Source organism: Microplitis mediator, chromosome 3 (assembly GCF_029852145.1).
Source record: "Microplitis mediator isolate UGA2020A chromosome 3, iyMicMedi2.1, whole genome shotgun sequence".
Taxonomy (NCBI): Eukaryota; Metazoa; Arthropoda; class Insecta; order Hymenoptera; family Braconidae; genus Microplitis; species Microplitis mediator.
This window is the reverse complement of record NC_079971.1, coordinates 25,269,603-25,284,405: the sequence shown is the minus strand read 5'-3', so window position 1 is coordinate 25,284,405 and position 14,803 is coordinate 25,269,603. Positions and strand designations below refer to the sequence as shown.

General features: G+C 28.6%; 4 protein-coding genes and 1 long non-coding RNA gene across 8 annotated transcripts; 3 read left to right on the top strand and 2 right to left on the bottom strand.

The window, feature by feature from the left end:
* Positions 1–116: 116 nt before the first annotated feature.
* Positions 117–1,855, bottom strand: LOC130664980 (uncharacterized). Its single transcript, XM_057465200.1, has 2 exons — positions 1,575–1,855; positions 117–1,437 (listed from the first exon to the last, which is right to left on the bottom strand). The coding sequence occupies exon 2, from the start codon at positions 1,425–1,427 to the stop codon at positions 459–461; it is 969 nt and encodes a 322-aa protein (XP_057321183.1). The 5' UTR covers positions 1,428–1,437; positions 1,575–1,855; the 3' UTR covers positions 117–458.
* Positions 1,856–1,974: 119 nt separating this feature from the next.
* Positions 1,975–6,160, top strand: LOC130664978 (DNA primase small subunit-like). 2 transcript variants are annotated; one of them, XM_057465198.1, is made up of 8 exons: positions 1,975–2,295; positions 3,099–3,249; positions 3,317–3,489; positions 4,363–4,763; positions 4,823–5,282; positions 5,488–5,659; positions 5,730–5,853; positions 5,930–6,160. In XM_057465198.1, the coding sequence occupies exons 1-5, from the start codon at positions 2,202–2,204 to the stop codon at positions 5,279–5,281; spliced, it is 1,278 nt and encodes a 425-aa protein (XP_057321181.1). In that variant the 5' UTR covers positions 1,975–2,201; the 3' UTR covers position 5,282; positions 5,488–5,659; positions 5,730–5,853; positions 5,930–6,160. The 2 variants fall into 2 exon arrangements, with proteins under 2 accessions (XP_057321181.1, XP_057321182.1); XM_057465199.1 differs by having other exon boundaries at positions 5,448–5,659.
* Positions 6,161–7,547: 1,387 nt separating this feature from the next.
* LOC130664975 (uncharacterized) lies at positions 7,548–8,523 on the top strand. 3 transcript variants are annotated; one of them, XM_057465195.1, is made up of 3 exons: positions 7,548–7,706; positions 7,987–8,108; positions 8,187–8,523. In XM_057465195.1, exons 2-3 carry the CDS (start codon positions 8,010–8,012, stop codon positions 8,385–8,387), a joined length of 300 nt encoding a protein of 99 aa, XP_057321178.1. In that variant the 5' UTR covers positions 7,548–7,706; positions 7,987–8,009; the 3' UTR covers positions 8,388–8,523. The 3 variants fall into 3 exon arrangements, with proteins under 3 accessions (XP_057321178.1, XP_057321179.1, XP_057321177.1); XM_057465196.1 differs by having other exon boundaries at positions 7,556–7,706; positions 7,994–8,108; XM_057465194.1 differs by having other exon boundaries at positions 7,561–7,706; positions 7,974–8,108.
* A 593-nt stretch (positions 8,524–9,116) lies between these two features.
* Positions 9,117–12,619, bottom strand: LOC130664976 (uncharacterized). The gene is made up of 3 exons (XR_008989496.1): positions 12,485–12,619; positions 10,132–12,237; positions 9,117–10,039 (listed from the first exon to the last, which is right to left on the bottom strand). It is a non-coding gene; the product is annotated as an uncharacterized LOC130664976 (long non-coding RNA).
* LOC130664973 (group XIIA secretory phospholipase A2) lies at positions 12,512–14,772 on the top strand. Its single transcript, XM_057465190.1, has 3 exons — positions 12,512–12,746; positions 12,912–12,979; positions 13,063–14,772. Exons 1-3 carry the CDS (start codon positions 12,512–12,514, stop codon positions 13,381–13,383), a joined length of 624 nt encoding a protein of 207 aa, XP_057321173.1. The 3' UTR covers positions 13,384–14,772.
* Positions 14,773–14,803: the final 31 nt, after the last annotated feature.

Genomic DNA, 14,803 nt, shown 5'->3' with positions numbered 1-14,803 from the left:
ATTGATGGCTCAAGAAAAATTTTCTTGGCTCAAGTAAATAATTTCTTAGCTCAAGAAAAAAATTTTTTTGGCTCAAGTAAAAATTTTCTAGACTCATGAAAAAAATTTCTTGAGGCAAGTAAAAATTTTTAGCGCCAAGAAATTATTATTTTCTGTGTATACTAATAAATTCTTATCAAAATATATATAATAGACGTAATAACGTTAACGATTTATAATTAATTTTTAATTTTATTAATACTGCTCTAGTTTAACTATTTTTTATTGACACAAGTTGATTACGTCTAAAATATTAATCATTACCAAATTAATTACTTAAAATAAAAAAAAAATGATAATTGACTTCACTTGAATTAAAAAAAAATTCTATAAATTGTCAATGTAAATTACCAGAAAATCTTAAATTGATATTTAATAAAAAAATTATTGTCTGTAATATACAATATAAAAAAATAAAATCACTGGCGAACTCTCCGACGAATGGGACTCCTGATATTTCTAATTGGAGATTGCCGGCTGTCTGAGTAACTTCTACTTCTTTTTTCATCCCAATTGTTATTGTCAAGTCCAGTAAACCTGCAGTTGGGACAAGTCCGTACTGTAACGTCTGGCATTTTGCAACGACGGCACCAAATTTCCCTGCAATCTCTGTAGCGGTGTCCAACTTTGTGGCATCTGTAGCATTCGGCGACTAATCTCGTTCTAGGAACTCGATTTAAAATTCTCATGGGACTTTTTCTTAATCTAATTTGACTGGGATTTGGTTTGCCAGGCGACAAACTTCGTCTTGATTTCTTAGGATTTACCACTGAATCTTTAGCTTTAGCTCTGGCTCTAGCCCAGGCTCTTGCTCTGGCTTTGGCTCTGATACTACTAATTGATTCATTAACTTTACCCGGTTTCTTTTTACCAGAAGACTTCAACTTCAACTTTATCCTATTGCTGGACCAAGAAGATTCAGACACCGCCGTCTCGTCACCTGACATCAGATCGCTGTAAGATTTCTGGACCCGTGAATCGAGCACTTTTTCCTTAGCCTCTGATTTAAAGGAACCGAACCCGTTGGCTTTATCTCGAGGAAGTGATTCACTATCACTCACTTCATCATCGGATAAAATACTCGACAGTTTATTTACACCTCTCTGCAACGAGCTCGGACTCATTGAATTAATTACCTCTGCCGCAGCATCTTTATCAACATCAGCTGATTCTGGAGGTGGATCAGCAGACAACCAGGGCTCGGTATCAACTGGCAATTCACCAGCATTCACTCTCAGCCACTGAGACATCAGTTCCCATCTTACAGTCTGCTGTTCCTTAACGTGCTCGTAAATTCTCTCGACTTGTTTCATATCATCAAGATCAGTCTTTGTCAATTCGTCCCGCCATTTCTTAAGATTCCACGCAAACCACTCCATTGGATCCATTGCTCGTTCCCTGATTAAACAAAATCATTCACTCAATGTTCAATGTATATAGTAGTAAAATTGAATCGTTTCTAATCGTTTTGAATCGTTTCTTTTAATCAGGGTTAAAACTAAAATATTAAACCGTCGTAATTATTTGAAACTTACTACCAGTTTATTTAAATCCTACAGTCTCTCCCCTAGACATTGTGACCATCAGTCACACCATGTCATTTTTTATTGGAGTCACTGATTTAAATAAAAATCACTTGAATACTAAATCACTTGTTACCAACAAAACTTATCACAATACCAAGGGGTTTGCAACCCAACGTTGATATTCTTATTGTTTTTATTGTTTTTATTAAAACGAATATTCAGGGGTCCAAGTTACCCCGCGTAAATATTCCAACCTCGTTCTTCACCTCGCACGCAATGGCGTCTTATTTTTTATTGCCTTCAACTTTCCCTGTACCGGCTTCTTTTTTATTTTTTTTGTTCGCTCGGTTGGCGCGCATGCGCGCATCTGATTCTAAGAACCAGTCGCCGAACCAGGCTACAAATAAATAAATAAATAATCAGTTATTGCATAAATAATTACTAGGATATTTATTTGTAATTTTGAATTTTTTTTTTTATTTTCGTAAATTTTTTAGAGAACAGTTCGGCAAAAAAATTAACTTCGGGTATCTTCGGTTTCGAGATAAAACAACAAAGAAAAACACTTTGTATTTGTTTAGTAAACAATGAAAGTGAAATAAAAATTTTTTTAAATATATATATATATATATAATCATGCATAAAAATACTAAACATATGTTTCTTAAAGATTATTACAAATCAGTATTTCCTAAAAGTAAAATAAAGTTCTGGTTAACCTACGGCAATAGTAAGTGTCATATATTTATAATATATGAGTAATGTAATTAAATTTTTAAAAAATTTATGATCCTGACATTAAGACACAATTTTTTTTTCAACAAATATTCAAAAAAATTCAAAAAGAAACTAAAAATTGCATGAGTGCAAATTTAACTGACAGGCGGGAATTTTAAAAATTTTTAAATAAATAATTAAAATGTAATGAGTGTGAATGCAACTGACAATTAAAAATTTTTTGAAAAAATAAATAAAATGTATGTAGAAAAAAATATGAGACTGAAGTCAGCCGACATCTAATAATTTTTGGATTTTTTTTAAACAATAAATTATAAAAAAAAAAAATATTTGAAAAAATTGCACTCATAGTTTTTTAAATTTTCTACATGTGGATTTTTTTTTTTTTTTTTTTTGTCATTTATTTGTTGAAAAAAAAAATCCAAAAATTTTTAAATGTCTGTTAATTTCAGGATCATGAAAAAAATGCGTATTTTAATAATTAAAAAATCAGCGCGCGCATTTTTTTAAATTTTATTATTCAAATTTATTTATTTGAAATTTATCAATTGTCTGATGTCTGCTACATTCACACATAAAATGAAAGTAGAAATTCAAAAATTAATATTTAGATCAATAAAAATTTCGCGCGTTTTTTTTAAATTCGTTATTTTAATTCATATATTTATTTAAAATTTATAAAACGTCATGTCTGGTACATTCATAAAAAAAAACTGAAATATGTACACAGAAAATTAAAAAAACTACAGGTGGAATTTTTTAAATTTTTAATAAAATATATTTATGTTTTTACAGTTGAACCATTTGAATTGAGAGAATTTTCTTTCAGAACAGTGGAGGATAAATTTTCACGGTATGAATCATTTGAAAATGAAAAAGAATTATATGATAAATTGCTTAAATTAATTCCTAATAGAATCGATGTCGGTCCGATTTATAATAAGAGGTAAAAGTAATCATCTATATATTTTTTAAAATTAATTTATTGACGTAGAAATTTGAAAATATTTCAGACCTTTTTGGAACTCGAAATCAAAATTGATACCATTGAAAAAAGAGTTGGTGATTGATATCGACTTGACTGATTATGATGACATAAGAATTTGTTGTGCCAAAGATAAAATATGTGGGAAATGTTGGAAATATATGAAAGTTGCTTGTAAAATAATAAATTCATCTCTTCAAGGTAATTTATATTTTTAGTCGCCCTATCAAAAGAATTCTTGTAGGAATCCATAGAAATCCATATAGGAATCCATGGGGATCAATATATGAAAGTAAGGATTTATATAGGAATTCCTGTTGAAAATCATGGATACCTGGATTCCCATACAAAAAATACATTCAGGAACTTGGAGATCTAGATCCCCATGTTAGAAATCCATGAATCTGAACTTGTTTCCCATATAGATTTTTGCATGGTTTGGATTCTCATGGAAATCCAAGTAAGAATTTGCTAGACTTCTATAGGAAACGATATGAGTTTTCATCCGAAAACGTCATATGGAAATGTATAGAAATCTAAACTAGTTTCCCATATGGATTTTTGCATACTTTGAATTTCCATAGAAAATCAACGTAAGAATCTTTAAGAATCTACGCTGGATTCCCATAGGAAACTATATGGAAATCCATCCGAAAACACCATGTGGGAATCTAAGCTAGATTCCCATATGGATTTTTGTATGGTTTGGATTCCCATAGGAAATCATTGTAACAATCCACAAAAAAATCTAAGCAAAGTTTCCATTTAAATTTTTGCATGGTGTAGATTTCCATGGAAATCCACCTAAGAATTAATACTGGAATCTATGTTAGAAAACTATATGGGAATCTAAGCTGGATTCCGTCATTGATTTTTTTATATGGTACCTTTACACGATCTCTATATAAATCCGTACTTTTTTATGTTGATCCCCATGGATCTTTACATAAACCCATAGTTTCCTATACAGATTTTTATGGGTTTCCATACAATCCCACATGAATTACTTCGATAGATTTTTTACTGTGTACTGACAAAAGATGATCTGATAAAATTTGTAATTTAAAACTATAGAAGACTGGAATTTTAAAAATATCCTATGGGCATTTTCTGGTCGTCGTGGAATCCACGCATGGGTTTGCGACAAAGAAGTTTTGATGTACGACACCCTGAAGCGGTCATCAATATCCGGCTTTTATCAACTGATATCCGGGAATTGTTTCGGTAGAAGTCGGATTAGAATAAATATAATAAATCCATTTTTAGAACGTTCATTAAAAATAATCGATCAAGTTTTCATTCCTCTGTGTGTCGTCGAACAAGACATGCTGGGCAACGAACGGGTCGATAGATTTATTGATTTGTTACCAAGTCGAGGTACCAAAGATGAAGTTAAGAAATTATTTGAATCAGTCGACAAAAGTGAGGACCGTTGGAACGCTTTCGTTAATTATTTCAACTCCAAAATTTCATCAGTAAGTTTTTTAGATCCCTAATTTTTTTTTGTACGTAATCATAAAATTTATGATTTCAGGAAAGCGGAGTCTGGGTCGATAATAAATATTTTATTGAAGAAATAAAATTACTCTTTTGCTACCCGCGAATTGACAGAAATGTCACGACGACGTTGAATCATTTATTGAAGCTGCCGTTTTCAATTCACCCGGCAACGAACCGAGTCTCTGTACCATTCGATCCAGCTGATGTTGATTCATTTGATCCACTGGCGGTACCGACACTTTGGCGGGTCATCGATGAAAAAAATAATTACATTGATTCAAATAATTTGAAATTAACTGACAAACGCGGGAATTTAATTTCTTATGCCCACAAAACCAGTTTGGAAATTCCGCTTAAAGTTTTGGATAAATTTCTGGTGGATTTGTATCGCACTCAGCATCCAGAGAGACTTGGAGATAAATTTAAAGATGGAGAAAATAAAGTTTGTAAGGAACAAGTCGATGAGGATGAAGATATTTTTGCAGATTCATAAAGTAAGAGTTCGATTTTTTATTTTTACACGAGCTCAAATTTTATAAAAAAATAAAAAGGCTTTAGTATAAAAATAAAAATTTGAACTCACACTGAGCGATAAAAATTTTTATGAGCTTCTAATTTTGAAGTCATTAGTTTTTAAAATAGAATTTTTTTTGTAACAGGAACTGAACTTTAATAAAAAAATTTTATCTTTTTAAATAGACATGAGTGACGTTAAATTAATAGATAACAGAATTATTAATTACTCTGCTAGGAGTTTGAGTTCATGAGAGCAATGAAAAATTATTAAATTTATGTCAGTGCCGGCGACTCAAAAAGTAACATCGGGAATAAATGAGAAATTTAATATTTAATATCCACGTTAATTATTTTTGTGAGTAATTTATTATTATAATTCATTAACTAATTTATTAATTTAATTAACTAATTTTCTATTTTATCAGAAATATGTACAAAATTTTCCAATTACTTTTTCTCATCGCGATAATAAAAATAAATTTTACAACCACCGATAAATCGCAACACAAAAAATATCCTGATGTAATGAAATGCAAAATCCATGGCTATGTAAGTAAATTTAAATATGAAAAATTATAATTTATCATATATATATAAATATATAAATATGTTTTTGTTATTTCAGTGTATAACAGACGATGATTGTTGCTCGCAATTTTGTGAAATCCAACAGATTTTTAAAGGTCTCAAATTGTCAGCATGTGAGCCATTTGAAATTTTTGATTTATCTTTAAAATAATTAAATAAATATGTGATAAAAAAAATTTATGTCATGAGAGAATAAATAATTTTTTTAATAAAAAATATATAGACTGCAATTGGGCACTTTAATGCTGACAATTATCGATTTTTTTTTTATTTTTTGAAATTTACCAAAAGAGCGCGCAGTAAAACATGAAATTTATGTGGCGCAAACAATAAAGAAATTTTATCATTAATAAAAATTAACTGCGGTGCTGAAAGTAGCCGACAATTTTAAATTCAAGTGTTTTTAATTACCAAATTAATTATGATCCTGAAGTTAGCAGACAATTCAAAATTTTTAGATTTTTTTTTTGAACAATTAAATTTGAAGAAAAAAAAAACTAAAAATTCGCACATGTAGAAAATTTAAAAAACTACAGGTGCAATTTTTTCAAATATTTTTTTTCTTCTGGTTAATCGTCTAAAAAAAGATCAAAAAATTATTAGACGTTTTCTAACTTCAGTATCATAATTAATTGGCGTATAAATTATTTAAATTCTCGTATAGTTTTTGAAATTTTCCCTGTCGCTTTTTTGTACCCAGACTCAAAAATATACTCGATATTTTTTATTTTTATTAATTATCCTCATTACTTGCGCGGTAAATTTAAATATTTAAAGAATAAATTATTAGAAACTGGATAAAAATTAAAAATCGTATGGCAAAATAAAATGGCGGCAGAATATGATAGAAAAATATTTAAAAAATTAAAAAAAAACACTTGAGTATTTGAACAAACCTTGGCGGGGAAATAATATGCAGAAGGGTGTCCTAATACACTTGGAGATTTAATTTAAATTGCTCCAAGTGTATTGCAGCTAAAAAACGTCACTTAACTGCTATTTCCCTACCAGACGATGCCAGATGATTTTGCTCAGGAACTAGGAAGTTGTCAGCATCAGCCATCAGCAACACTTTACACTACCACTGAACACTTAACACTTAACGACACCACAGACACTTTGCACAATTAACATTTTACAAACACTGCACAATTTAATTAAACAATAACTATGAGCAACAAATTTAATGGATAATTACACAACGTAACTGCGATACTGTCTTTCAATTCAAACGTAAAGAAGGATCTGGACTACTACTGCCATTGTCGATGATACTGACTGCCGCTATTGGACCGCCAGTTGATACAAACCAATCGATTTTGCGATTCATCGACCGCCCCCACTTTAGCAAAAATTTGAACGTCGAATAGAGCGACGCGCAGTAGCGGCAACTTGGCGCGAAATTTAAAAATTGAAATTTAATCATTTTATTAAAAATCATTTGTGTTAATAATTATATTAATTAGGGTGCATTCGGAAATGATCTAGCTCTAGCTCTCGCTATAGGCAAGCTTTTAAATTAAATATATAAAAATATACCATTTTCTGCTTCTTATTAATTAGCAATAGAGCACAGATCCAATCTATAGACTGTCGAGTATTGAAAACTCACCGAAATCTTCCGGGAAAGCTGATTGGTAGACCAGTATTTCTAATTCTTATGACTAATAGTTCATCATAAAATATATATCCACATATATATTTATTTAGTCACGTATTTTATTGATAAAAAACCAATATAAATTTTTACCGTTTAATCTCAAGTGATTCAGCACCCGAGCCCAGGTTTCATCAACTTGTGTATTTTCTCTCCTGTATGTATTTTTAAATTAAAACCATAATTATAAATCATCAATAATTAATTTTATATTTTATACTCTACTAATTAACAAGAATTTTAATTTTTCTATTTTAAATTTGAATTCGAATTTTTAAAAATTTAAATTCATTTGTTTATTCAGCCGTCACTTTTTTTCAATCTGTCAGTTTATTGTTTAAAAATTTATTTATTTGATTAGTAAATTAAATAATTAATAGTAACAATTATTTTTATTTAGTATTTTAAAAAAAAATGTCTTTAGAAAATGGGTTTAGTTTCCAGTACAAGAAGAAAAATCATGACAGTCGACAAAGAAACAGTAGAAGCTTTGATAAAATCCGATACTGTGGTCATTTTTTCAAAAACTTACTGCCCTTATTGTAAAATGGCCAAGGAGGTAAATCTTTAAATTACTAATTAATTAATTAATTAATTAATTAATTCATCAATTGATTTATTTGTTTTTAAAATCCAGGTCTTTGATAAAATGAACAAAACATACAAGGCAATTGAACTGGACGAAAAAGACGACGGGGAAGACTACCAGGACATTTTGGGAGAAATAACTGGAGCTAGAAGTGTACCCAGGGTTTTTGTCAAGGGAGAGTTCATTGGCGGTGGTACTGACGTTAAGAAAGCGTTCGAAACTGGAGAATTAGCTAAAAGATTTGATTAATTGTACTTATGTTAATTGATCGCAATTAATTATGAATTTAAAAAATATTTATTAATCATGTAATTTTTTATTTTCAATTAATTTTTTTTGCACAGTACTTTTGAAAATTAAATAAATTAATTATTTTATGATCATACTTTAAATTTTTTACTTGTAATTAATAAATCTTTTTATTTAATTGAAGGTGTTAATTATCTAGAGGAAGACTATCATTGATTACACGCGACAGGACATTTTTAAATGATAATACGTGATTAAAAAACACAAAACTATTGACTGTAATTGTTTATCATCACGTATTTTTAATTGTCTACTAACTTCAGCATCATTAATTTATTTAATTAAATAAATTAATTAATAGAAATAATTATTTTTATTTAGTATTTAAAAAAAAATGTCTAGTTTCCAGTACGAGAAGAAAAATCATGACAGTAGACAGATAAATTTTAATAAAATCCATTACTGTGGTGATTTTTTAATTAATTAATTAATTTTTTTCAGTATTTTTGAGAATTAAATAATAAATTTAATCTCTTTATGATCATACTGTCAATGTTTTATTTATAATGAATAATCCCTTTGATAAAATATTTAAAAATTTAAATTATCTAAAAGAAAACTATCATTGATTACACGCGATTATAAATTTTTTAAAATAATTATAAAAATAAAAAATTAAAAATGTTTATTGTCTGTAATTTATTATCATTACAATGTAGAGATAAAGACACAAAATAATGAAAATTTTTATTATTAAATTATCTATAAATTGAATAAAATTTATGGAAAACATTACAGTTGAATTAGTTACTTTACTTATTAAACTATTGAGTTTATTTGTAACTCAACGTCCGTAACGTAATTATTTATTTGATAATTAATTACATTATTTTATTTTAAATAGTAATTTCCTATTAAATAATTTTATTTTATAACTTTTTAAATAAATTTCAAGACAATGGGTCAATCTGTTACCGTAAGTTCTGACATGAAAAGTCCAACTGGTGAAAAAATGAGAGTATCAGGGAAAGTTGGTCCATCTGGAATTAGTATCGGTGCTAGATCTGATAGTTTCAGAGTTAAAGGTAAAGTTGGTGAATCTGGATTAAGTGTCGGTGCTGGAAATGATCAATTCAGAGTTAAAGGAAAAGTAACAGACTCAGGGGTAAGAATTCATACTTTGTCGGATTTATCCAGAGGAGAAAAAAAATGATTTTAAAGTAATTTAAATTTTTATTATTATATTTCTTATAAATATTAAAAGTAATTAAAACTTTTTTTATATTTAAAAGAAAATAAAAAACTAGTCAAAGTCAAGAGACCAAAGACGACCACAGACTGGATGTTTCCATCGACAAAAATAAATCAAGAAATTTTAAATTTTAAATGAAAGAAAAAAAAATGTAAACTGTTTCAATTGATAAATTTTTTATTGATTAATGTTTTATTTAATTAAACCCATTGATCCTGTGCAACGAGAATAAAATTAATTATTAGAGATTTTTTATAATTAAATCAAAGTATTTTACCACAAGTTTATAATTTTTCAGTCCATTCTTCACGAAAGCCATCAGCGTATGGACATTTTTCTAACGCAAATTCTCTTGGCGCTGATTCGTGCATCAGATCAGCAAGACCAGTACTTTTGATAACTAAATAAAATTTAAATATTTTATGATCATACTTTTAATTTTTTAATTAATTAATAAAATTATTTTGATAAATTCTTTAAAATGTAAATTACCTTGAGAAAAACTATCATTGATTACAAGTAATATGACATTTTTAAAAGACAATACGTGATTAAAAAATACAAAACTATCGACTGTAATTATTTATCATCACGTATTGTAAAATAAGATATTAAATAATGACAAATTTAATCACTGAGTAGGAAAAATTTGATTGAGTATAAATTAATTAAAATTTATTTTAAACAGCTCAGTTTAAAAGTTATATCTAGTTAACAAAATTGTTTAAATTTACTGTAACGTGAGGGTTCAATTTAATTTTATGATAACAAAATAATAATGATTTTGACGTTTCCGTTGTATTTATATTAATTATTTCGTGAAATCATTACATTATGTTATGTGTAAGAGACTTGGTTGGTTTGTTGAGGAATAAAATTTGTCTCATAGTAACTCAAGGCAAATGATGGGTTCATCATATAGTTCAAACAGGTCGTCGATCTGCAGAAGCCTAGAAGCGAATAAATACAGCGTAAAAGAAAAATTAAGCCCATCGGAAGTTGGTGTCCATGTCACAGCTGATGAATCCAAAAAAAATAGCAAAGTAATTAGAACTTGTATGATTTTAGGCATAAACTTTTTTTTTGTTAATTAATGCCAGGTAATAACTAATTTGTTTTTACAATTTTAAATTAATAGAAAAATCAATCGCAGTCACAAACCAAAAATGGACGAACTAAAAAGTAAACGGACTGGAATAATGACACCAAAAAAAATATTTTAAAAAACTTAATTATTATCAATTTTTCATAAGTAAATCAAACAATTTTACCATAAATTTATAATTTTCTATTCCATTCTTCAAGAAACTAATCAGCAGAGATGGGCAAAATAGGATTTAATAAATACTGAGTATTTAAGTAAAATTTGACTTGAAACCCAAATGAATTATTGGTACGTGTCTAAAAAATACTTATCCTCAGAAACAGACAAAGTACTAAATAGTTTGTAACTTAGTATTTTTTACGATTTATCTATACTAAATACATTGTACTTGTTGTAGTACTTTTTACTTAAATTTGATATAAGTACTAAGCATAATTGTAATTACAACTTATAATTGTCACAGTATCTATTAAAAAAAAATTTTTAATACTTATTCTATCACTACCAGAACTTTACATACGACGATTGAGACTTAAAATTATCATTTTTGAATATACTATTGCACTCCTAAGATTTTAATAGTCAAATTTATTCATTAGATGATATTAATATATTGTTGTCAAATTTATACTGTTTAGTTCAAATAAGTGCACGCGTACAGTTTATGTTTCAGCTTCAACCAGTAATCTAATCAATCATTTTTATATACCCGAGCAAAAATGATTATATAAAATTTTATAACATCATTTCTTTACGGGTTCTTAAAAAAAAAAAAAACTTTTTTCTATTGACATAAAATTTAAAATAAAAAGTTCTTGTAGAGTTAAAAGGTTTAATCGTTTTAATTTATTATTGGCTCAACTTCTATAGTCAATCTAAAAAATACTCTGGGAGTTTTTAATTATTTTTTGTTAGAAATACCAATGATCTAGTACTTGAATGCAACTTTTAATCTCAGTACAAATGTACTTAGTACTTGAACCGTTCTATGAGTACAAAAGTATTCTTATTTAGTTTAAAAATAAAATACTAAATACTATTGTATTTAGTACTAGGAAAAATTAAAAGTATTTGTAATTAGATAATAAATAAAATACGAAGTACTTCGGTATGTCGTATTTAGTACTTGTTAAAAATACTAATTACTTGCATATTTTTACTCTACAAAAAAAAATTATTATATATCAAAGTATTTATTACTTAATTAGTACTTAAAATACAAATGTACTTAAGTATGCCCATCACTGCTAATCAGCGTATGGAAATTTTTTAAAAGCAAATTCTACTTGTGCTGATTCGTGCACCAGATCAGCGGGGCCAGTTGACATTTAAATTTAAATCTTTCCTGATACTGCTGCTTGTAATTAAAAATACGAACCAGCAAAATTTATCATTTTTTTCATCATCACTTCCTAGATTTTTGAATTTCTCACTGCAGTTGTTCACCTCCTTCATTACCAATCAAGTGGGAACATAAAATTCTCATGACCAGTCTATAAATAAATTCAAATATTCAAACGTCCACGTGTACACTGAGGATTAGTTTGAAATTTAAAATACACTCATCTTATTCTTATATTTATTAAATATCAATTATATATTAATACCGCAGCCAGTGATGACAAAAAATTATCAAAACCAGACTCGCAACTTCAGACACCGGAGCTGTAATTTAAATTTTTAAAGCGCAGTTTAAATTTCAAATGTAAAAGTGAATTCAAAGGTCATATTTATAAATACCTGATATAATTATAATCATTGCCTACAATGGATTTAATGCGATATAGAAAAATTTTTGTATATTTATTAACTTTCCTCGCGTACGCTTGGTCAGGATACGGAGCTGGACTTCTAGGAAATTTACGTGACGCCGTTTTGAGCGCAGAGACAATCTTTGGTGATTTTTTTCAAAGTGCAATTACTGTTGCTCGTAAAATAAAAGATATCCATGAAGTTTTTGATGCTGCTGTTGAAGAAAATTGTATTTTCTCTTGTCCTAATGGTAAATTCAAATTTTTTTTCACTCAGAAAATTTAATTTTTACTCATAACCTAAAAATTTTTTTTTTTACAAAATTCTACTTGTCAATAAAATAATTAATGAATTAATTGACATAATTGTCAGTAATTAAAATTAATTAGAGTAAAAATAATTAATTTAATTGCAGGTGTGACAGCAAAACCTGACAGAAGTCATGTTCCCCAAAGCAATGGCTGCGGGTCATTAGGAATCGAGGTAAAAAATTTAATTAATTATTGCAATTGCGTAATTTAATTATTTGTAATTAATGACTTAATTTATTTATTTAAAATTTGAAGATAAATCAAGAATATTTGCCGCTGTCAGAAATGACAAAATGCTGCGATGAACACGATATCTGCTACGATACTTGCAATTCTGATAAAGAAAAGTGCGATCTTGAGTTCAAAAGATGTCTATATAAATATTGTGACAGTTATCAAAGCACTGGAGTGACGATCGTCAATACGTGCAAAGCAGCTGCCAAGATGTTGTACACCGGGACCACGGCATTGGGATGCAAGAGTTTCATTGATGCTCAATCTCAGGCTTGCTGGTGTGGTGATAAAAATAAGAGTAAAAAGAAGAAGGGAAAGTGGGCTGGTTTTGATGAGCTTTGAATAAAATTATTTGTTTATTCATTTTTTAATTGAGTTATTGATTGGAGTTCATAGAAAGTTTGATAAGGATTTAGTTTCCGTCCCCGTAATGTATTTTTAATGACAATTAAATTGCCCTGTCAAAAAAATCCAGGATTATATAGAAATTTATGGATTTACATGAAGATCCATAGGAAAGTATGGATTCATATAGAAAATCCATATAGGAAACTATGGATACCTGAATTTTCATACAGGAAATTTATGTGGGAAATTCTGGATGCCTGTATTCCCATCCATAGATTCCATACAAGAAACTATGGATGCCTGAATTCCCATGTAGAAAATCTTTATGGGAATTTATGAATACCAGAATTTCCCTGTAGGAAATTCATATGGGAAACTATGGATTGCATATAAGAAAATGTGGATACCAGGATTCCTGTATAGGAAATATATATGGGAAACTACAGACTCCTGGATTCCTGTATAGAAAATCCATATGGGAAACTATGGGTACCTGAATTCCCAAATAGGAAATTCATATGGGAAACTTTGGATACCTGTATTTCCATCCATGGATTTCACATAGAGAACTGTGGGTGCCTGGATTCCTATATAAAAATCTTTATGGGAATTTATGAATACCTGAATTTCCCTATAGGAAATTCATATGGGAAACTCTGGATTGCATATAAGAAAATGTGGATACCAGGATTCCTGTATAGGAAATATATATGGGAAACTACAGACACCTGGATTCCTGTATAGAAAATCCATATGGGAAACTATGGGTACCTGAATTCCCAAATAGGAAATTCATATGGGAAATTATGGGTACCTGAATTCTCCTCCATGGATTTCATAAAGAGAACTGTGGGTGCCTGGATTCCTATATAAAAATCTTTATGGGAATTTATGAATACCTGAATTCCCCCATAGAAAATCCATATGGGAAACTATGGATTTCATATAAGAAACTGTGAATATCTGGATTCTCGTATGGGAAATATGTATGGGAATTTATAGATACGTAAATTCCCATATAGGAAATTGATATGGGAAACTCTGGATACCTGGATTCCCCATAGAAAACTGTGGGTACCTGGATTTCTATATAGGAAATCTATATGGAAAACTACAGACACCTGGATTTTCATATAGGAAATTCATATGGGAAACTATGGATACCTGAATTTCCATGGAAATCCACCTAAGAATAAATATCTGAAAATGTCATATGGGGATTTAAGCTGGATTTTTTTTACAGGGTAACTATAATATAAATTAGAGTATCAGCAGCGACTTTGTTTTTTTTTTTTTTTAATTAGAAACAAATGAATTTTTTTTTTAAACAAACGAGGCGATAAAAATGTTGTGAGTGACAGATTTATTTATTATTTTTTTTTTTCAAATAAATCAAGATAATTTATAAAATTAC

Coding starts and splice junctions, on each gene's coding strand:
- LOC130664975 (XM_057465194.1), top strand. CDS start 7,977: ATGGGTTTAGTTTCCAGTACAAGAAGAAAAATCATGACAGTCGACAAA. Junction 8,109..8,186: donor ATTGTAAAATGGCCAAGGAG/GTAAATCTTTAA, acceptor TTTAAAATCCAG/GTCTTTGATAAAATGAACAA.
- LOC130664980 (XM_057465200.1), bottom strand. CDS start 1,427: ATGGATCCAATGGAGTGGTTTGCGTGGAATCTTAAGAAATGGCGGGAC.
- LOC130664978 (XM_057465198.1), top strand. CDS start 2,202: ATGCATAAAAATACTAAACATATGTTTCTTAAAGATTATTACAAATCA. Junction 2,296..3,098: donor CTGGTTAACCTACGGCAATA/GTAAGTGTCATA, acceptor ATGTTTTTACAG/TTGAACCATTTGAATTGAGA. Junction 3,490..4,362: donor AATAAATTCATCTCTTCAAG/GTAATTTATATT, acceptor TTAAAACTATAG/AAGACTGGAATTTTAAAAAT.
- LOC130664973 (XM_057465190.1), top strand. CDS start 12,512: ATGGATTTAATGCGATATAGAAAAATTTTTGTATATTTATTAACTTTC. Junction 12,747..12,911: donor TATTTTCTCTTGTCCTAATG/GTAAATTCAAAT, acceptor ATTTAATTGCAG/GTGTGACAGCAAAACCTGAC. Junction 12,980..13,062: donor GCGGGTCATTAGGAATCGAG/GTAAAAAATTTA, acceptor TAAAATTTGAAG/ATAAATCAAGAATATTTGCC.